Raw genomic sequence first — 6,820 nt, forward strand, 5'->3', positions numbered from 1 at the left:
GTGGCACTGGCGCCCACTAGCTGGTCCAGACCTATCGGGAGGTGAAAGGCATGGAATCGGTGCCCAGGTTAGTGTGAACCTGCCTCCTCTAGCCAGAAAGCAGTCCAATCATCAGAGTTCAGCAGGGAACACGGACTGAGGCATGGAGCTAGAACATTAACCTGGGGACCACTACCGTGGTTACCTCCTGGTTTGGCATTGAGCCTGGCAGTGGGCTCAGTCCCTTGCATGCAGCCCCTCAGCCCACTGCCCCATGTGGAGGTCAGAGGACACACTGCATGTCTCCACAGCTGAGCCCTGTCGACACGCTTAATCATACCCCGGGTGACAACATGCCATTCAGAGACCAGTTTGGAAACTGCTGTAGACGACAGTGCAAACGTTGGAGGTCTGAGTCCCAGCTCACAGTGACAGAGGTGGACTGCATACACCAAGGCTGAAACTTATAGTCCCTCCTAAAAAATGCAGAACGCTGCAGGGGGATGGACGAGAGCATGATGGAGAACCTCAGCTGATAACCTCTCAAGTGCCAAACCTGGAAATCTACCTCTCTCCCCTTTAACTCTATTACAGTTTATGTTTTTTTTTTTTTTTGGTTCTTTTTTTCGGAGCTGGGGACCGAACCCAGGGCCTTGCCATTCCTAGGCAAGCGCTCTACCGCTGAGCTAAATCCCCAACCCCACAGTTTATGTTTTTATGAGGCAGGTTACATGGTCCTACTACTAAATGTGGAGGCCAGAAGACACATTTCAGGAGTCAGTTTTCGTTGTCCCAAGTAGGTCATGAGGAGAAACTCAGGTTGTCAGGCTTAGTGAATTGTGCTCTTATCCCATGGTCATCTTGCTAGCCCAAGAGGATGCTTAATACTGAAGAAACCAGAAAGAATCCAGATACATCAGATGGGTACAGATTATGGAATAATGGGGTTTGCTTGTGTCCAGAACACTGTTTTCTGCAACCATTTATTGAGAACTGCTGACGCTGGGTATCTTTTTTTGTTTGTTTTTTCAAGACAAGGGATTCTCTTGGGTAGCCTCAGCTGTCCTGGATGGAACTAACCCTGTTGATCCAGGCTGACCTCGAACTCTCAGAGATGTGCCTGCCTCTGCCTTGAGAGTACCGGGATTAAATCGTGCACCTATGTTTAATTCTCATGACAGCTTTAGTAATATTTTTCAGTTGAAGAAACCAGTCCAGTGAGGGGAGGACTGGAAGAGAAGGAGCTATGGCCAGAGTCTTGGGCATCACTGGAGTACATTTGTATGACCAGATGATGTGCCTTCCCCTGCCGACACTAGCACCTTAGGCAGGGTGCTGGATCCAGTAGGTCATGGGGCAGCTGTGCAGTAAAGTATGGCAGAACGCTGCCATAGCCGTGGCTGTTCTGTAGGAAGAGCAGGTGGAAGGGACCTGGTTGTTCCCATCACAATGAGGTAGAAACAGAAGAGTGATGTGGCCAGTGTGTGCATGGGACTTACAGGTGGGGTTCACCAGGCTTTTTTGGACAGACTGATTGGTGTTATGGTTTTAGGAAGGGACCAAGGGTGACTGTTGTTAACAACAAAAACAAAAGGATACCCCCACAGTCCTCACCTCAGCCCTATTTCCCTTAAGAAGATTTTTTTTTCTTTGAGAGGCATGCAGTTTTTGTTTTGAGACAGGATCTCTCTCTAGTCCTGGAGCTCAATGTGTAGACCAGGCTAACCTCCAACTCCTAGAGATCCACCTGCTTCTGCCTCCCAAGTACTGGGGTTAAAGTTGTCCCAGATGTCCCAACGCCCAGACGCCATTCTTACAAATTTCCCTTTTGGGTAGATATCGCCTTCAGCTTCTGACCAAAATGCTCCCTCAGAGCCTTTTTAGTCAAACTAGAAACTGACTCGCGCTGGCCCCTTGACACTTTTCTTATAACTGAGGCAACACTCCAGCCCTACAGTGTTTTTCCGGCCCCCTAGAAAAATCTTTATTAGCCAGTGTTCAGGATCCCAGTGTAGTCCAGCAAGCTTTTCTCAGGTCGAGATTTTCAGCACTTGAGAATGCACTTGAGCAAGCGAGCACACGTACAAACACACACACACACACACACACACACACACACACACACACACACACACACACACACACTCACGTTTTGGGTTAACAGGAACATTTAGCCAGAAGCAGAACTACAGAAGCCAAAAAGAAAAGTGAGTACGTTTAGAGACTTTCCCAGAACTATGGATTTTGCTGACCCAGGCCTTTCTTTTAATTTTTGGCTGATGATGCTATGTGCTGAGATTTACAGCCTGAATGGCATTTCCATCATGGAGTCAGTTCTGCTAAGGTTTGGAGCCCTGTTACAGAGAGAATCAATTCCTGCAAGTTGTCCTCTGACCTCCATAAGCACAACATAGCTTATGTGTACCTATGCACATACACACATAAAACTGTAATTTTTTAAAATAAGATTTAGTTTTTTCCAATTATGTGCTATTGGGGCTGGAGAGATGGCGTAGCATTTAAAGAGTACTTACTGTTCTTCTAAAACACACAAGTTCAATTCCCAACATCCATGTCAGGTGGCTTCATGACTGCCTGTGTTCCCTCCAGCTCCAGGGATCAAAGACTTCTAGCCTCCAAGCACACCCACACTCGTGTACATATACACATCATTTAAAATAAGGGCTGGAGAGATGGCTCAGTGGTTAAGAGCACTGATCGCTCTTCCAGAGGTCCTGAGTTCAATTTCCATCAACCACATGGGGCTCACAACCATCTGTAATGGGGTCTGGCACCCTCTTCTGGTGTGTCTGAAGACAGCTACAGTTGTACTCATCCTATATATAAAATAAATGAATTTTTAAAATAAACTTAACGCATTCGTTGTTGGGTGCAATGGCACACGCTTGTAATTCCTACATTTAGGAGGCTGAGGCAAGAGAAGAGGTCAGTCTGAGCTACTAATGAAGTATCTTTTAATCCCTGGGGAGGCCCAGACAGTCATAAGTTGGAGGTCAGCATGGGCTACATAGTGAGACCTATCTATAAGAGAATTATTGCTCACTTGTGGTGCACGACTTTAACCCTAGCACTCAGGAGGGAGCAGCAGGCAGATTTCTGAGTTCTAGGTCTACAGAGCGTGTTCCAGGAGAGCCAGGGCTACACAGAGAAACCCTTTCTCAAAACAAAACAAAACAAAACAAAACAAAACAAAACAAAACAAAAACCAGATCTCTCTAAAATATGCAGTTTTGGAGCCCAGCCCAGACCCAACTACACAGAATAGCTGAGAAATACCTGCATCTCTCCTTGAACATCCTTTTACTGTCAGTTGAAATTAAGAGGCTGGCGACACCAAGGGGGCGAGCTGGAGGAGCTGTCAACACTTTCTCTCTAGCCAGCCCCGCTCGCTTCCGGAAGACGCTCTGTCCCGAGGTGGGCCGATCTCTGCTGCTCTCTTCCGCTTCCGGTGTCCTACAGCCATGGCCGCCGCCGTCGCTGCAGCCGGCGCTGGGGAGCCTCTGTCCCCCGAAGAATTGGTCCCGAAAGCCGAGGCAGAGAAAGCTGAGGAGGACCTGGAAGAAGACGACGACGACGAGGTACTAAGGCCTGTGGGGAGCGGGGCGGGAGCGGGAGGTTGGGATGTGAAAGTCGCAAACGGGTAGGGCGTCTTCTTCGCGCGGCCGGGAAGGGCCAGGCCCCGGGTTCGTCGGCTCCAGGGCTGCTGCCGTTTCGCCAACGACCCATATCTCCTCTATCACAGCTAGATGAGACCCTATCGGAGAGACTCTGGGGTCTGACGGAGATGTTTCCCGAGAGGGTCCGGTCAGCCGCTGGAGCCACCTTTGATCTCTCGCTCTTCGTGGCTCAGAAGATGTACAGGTAAAGAGCCGAAGTAGATCCACCAGGAGTTGTTTATGGAAGGGTGACTGGTGCTGTCAAAAGACACCGGGCCTCGGAAGTCGCAAACCAGAGTTTGAGTGACCTTGGATTCATTGTCATACCTAATGTGATTGGTCTTCTGCAGAATGAAGTTCTTACCTGGCAGGGTCGTTGTGAGACTAAGGTTACTATATACGAGGCTTAGGAGAATGCACTGTAATCACTGCTCCTCTTGCCTCTGCTAGGACTCTGGTGCAAGGAATGGGTAGGGTACGCTTTCAGAAAATTGAGGGTGGTACTGGAAGTTCTGGCACAGGTTTGGTCCTTGCTGGATTGCCTGCTTTGTCTTTGCATGCCTCCACTTAAGCTCTCCCTCTGCAGATTTTCCAGGGCAGCTTTGTGGATTGGGACCACTTCCTTCATGATCCTGGTTCTTCCTGTTGTCTTTGAGACAGAAAAGTTGCAAATGGAGCAACAACAGCAACTGCAGCAAAGGCAGGTAAGCACATGCTCTTTCTTGGCCTTGGGCCAGTGGCAGAGTCCCAAGGAGGTTGGCGCTTAACCCCAAGTGGGAGTAGGTACTCAGCAGTGTAGAATTTGCCTACTTCTCATGTGTGACAAAAGAGACCTACTGGAACTATACGGTGTCCTGACAATCTTATTTTTCTTTTCCAGATACTTTTAGGGCCTAACACAGGACTGTCAGGAGGAATGCCAGGGGCTCTACCTCCACTTCCTGGAAAGATCTAGATTCTTATTTCGGTATTTGTCCGTGTGGGAGAACTTTGAAATTCATTTGTGTTTGAACTGCTGATTGTTTGAACTTTTTATTCTTTTTTTTAACCTTGGCACATGGATCTCTTTGAACATAGTGGGAACTTTCTCCGTTTCTCGTGGAGGGACCCCAGGTAAACCTGTGCCCTTCATAATGAATGCCCTCATTTACTTCCTGTTCTCACTCCGATGCTGGAGTACAGCCATTTGGAAGGTTATCCCACTCTCCTTTAATAAATTGCTCCTAAGAAGTTCTTACATGCCCATAGTGGGAAAGAAGTTAAGTACCCCTGACTATAAGGACTTTTTTTTTAATGGAAATGTCTAGGACGTGTTAAACAGTGTGGGACTGACAAAATCCATTACACCTGTAGTACAGCAGCCACCAGGGATCCGGTGTGTGCCAGGGAAAAGGGTGGCTGGCTGTAGCTTTGGCCAGGGGGAGACTGGGCAGAGCAGACACTCATTTCCTCTGCACATTTCGGCTCTTAGACCTTCATGTGTATACAAAAGAAGTCAGCGCTCACTTTTTGTATTTAAATATTAAAAGAACTTGAACCGAAAGTGTCATTGCTGTGTTTGTGATAATATTTCACACCTAGGTTGTTTAGAAAGCCAGGGACACTGCTTGCTAAATTTCCTCTTGCTTAAGCCAGCGCCTCTGTTTCAACCTCATTTCATGCTTCTAAGTTAGTGGAGTTTGCTTTGTTGGTGGTGGTTGGGTTTTTTTGTTTGTTTTTGAGGCAGGGTTTCTGTGTGTGACCATAGCCATCCTGGAACTCATTGTGCAGACCAGGCTAGCCTCAGAAAGCTTTCTTTTCTTTCTGGTTTTTTTTTTTTTTTTTTTTTTTTTTTTTTTTTTTTTTTTGGTCATTGTATGTGTGTTTTTATTTTTTTTTTCAAGACAGGATTTCTTTGTGTAGCCCTGTTCTGGAACTCCCATTTGTAGGCCAGAGCTGGCCAAGAACTCAGACTTGCCTCCCCAAGTGGTGGGATCAAAGGCATGGGTCACTAATGTCTGTTTAGTGAAGTTTTCAAAAAAGGAAAAATATGCATTATTGAACATAGTAGTGAATATTGTCACAGATTCAAGCATCACCTCTAGACTTCCCATGGAAAGTACAGGCCAGAGTCTGGATAAGCAGTCTATACTGTATGTATAACAGTATGTCTGTGTGTTTGCCTTCTTGTCTTGAGAAAGGGGAAGTTTGCAAGTAGAGCTTGCTATCTAATTGTTTTTATTGGGGGTAGAGTCTCCAGAGCCCAGGCTAGCTTTCAACTTGGTCCTCCTCCTGAGTGCTGAGGGATAATGGGCATACACACCTGGTAAGGCCTTTTTTTTTTTTTTTTTTAAGTAAATGCAGAGTCTCTTGATAATAGATCCAACTGTAGCCCTATCTTTGAGCCCGGCAGTTTTCCTACTCAATATTGGCCTTTTGTTTTTCTCTTGAAATGGGGTCTATGTTGACCATACTGGCTTGAAACTCAGAATTGCCTGCCTCTGAGACACTTCAATCAGATCTACCTGAGACACTGCCTCCTGAGAACTGGACCGATGCTAGGAACCACATCTAGCTTGGCTTTGGTTTATCTTGCAGGTTTTCTAAGCCCTTTACGTTCTCAACAGTACTGTGATTTAGGAGGCTGTGTTGGTCCCATGAGTTAAGGAAACTGCACAAAGCCTGCTAATGTGTGCTCTCTAGGCCAGCAGTGGCTCCAGTGTGCCTAGCTTTTCACTCAATAGTAAGGGAAATATAGTCAGCAAAGTACAAACTACAACAGAAGTCTCTTTTTTTAAAGGTTTATTTATTATGTTTGTGATCACACTATAGCTGCCTTTAGATACCGTAAGAGGGCGTCGGATCTCATTACAGATGGTTGTGAGCCACCATGTGGTTGCTGAGAATTGAACTCAGGACCTCTGAAAGAGCAGTCAGTGCTCTTAACCACTGAGCCGTCTCTCCAGCTTCCCGCAGTCTCATTTTTGAAACTAAGAAATTCAGATGCCTTGGAGGCATTTTTGTTTTCTGGGGCAGGGCACAGTCAGCTGTAATCCAGGCTGATCCTCTTGCCTCAGCCTCTCACTGCAAGCACAACAGCATGGTTGGGGCACCTCTGAACTAACCTCACAAAGTGAGTACTTCCTCTTGGTTTTTCTGGTAGATTTGACTAATGTGTCTCAGAG

At 46.8% G+C, this 6,820-nt stretch overlaps 1 protein-coding gene across 2 annotated transcripts; it reads left to right on the forward strand.

The window, feature by feature from the left end:
- Window positions 1-5: 5 nt before the first annotated feature.
- Tomm22 (translocase of outer mitochondrial membrane 22) lies at window positions 6-5,199 on the forward strand. 2 transcript variants are annotated; one of them, XM_039078838.2, is made up of 5 exons: window positions 6-67; window positions 3,377-3,578; window positions 3,743-3,861; window positions 4,243-4,360; window positions 4,537-5,199. In XM_039078838.2, the coding sequence occupies exons 1-5, from the start codon at window positions 51-53 to the stop codon at window positions 4,609-4,611; spliced, it is 531 nt and encodes a 176-aa protein (XP_038934766.1). In that variant the 5' UTR covers window positions 6-50; the 3' UTR covers window positions 4,612-5,199. The 2 variants fall into 2 exon arrangements, with proteins under 2 accessions (XP_038934766.1, NP_997679.1); NM_212514.2 differs by lacking the exon at window positions 6-67 and having other exon boundaries at window positions 3,449-3,578.
- The last annotated feature ends 1,621 nt before the right edge of the window (window positions 5,200-6,820 follow it).

Source organism: Rattus norvegicus, chromosome 7 (genome assembly GCF_036323735.1).
Source record: "Rattus norvegicus strain BN/NHsdMcwi chromosome 7, GRCr8, whole genome shotgun sequence".
Taxonomy (NCBI): Eukaryota; Metazoa; Chordata; class Mammalia; order Rodentia; family Muridae; genus Rattus; species Rattus norvegicus.

Bases quoted from the DNA above. Each gene is read 5' to 3' on its own strand.
- Tomm22 (XM_039078838.2), top strand. The intron at 3,862-4,242 runs GTAAAGAGCCGA...CTCCCTCTGCAG, and splicing joins GTGGCTCAGAAGATGTACAG to ATTTTCCAGGGCAGCTTTGT. The intron at 4,361-4,536 runs GTAAGCACATGC...TTTCTTTTCCAG, and splicing joins AGCAACTGCAGCAAAGGCAG to ATACTTTTAGGGCCTAACAC.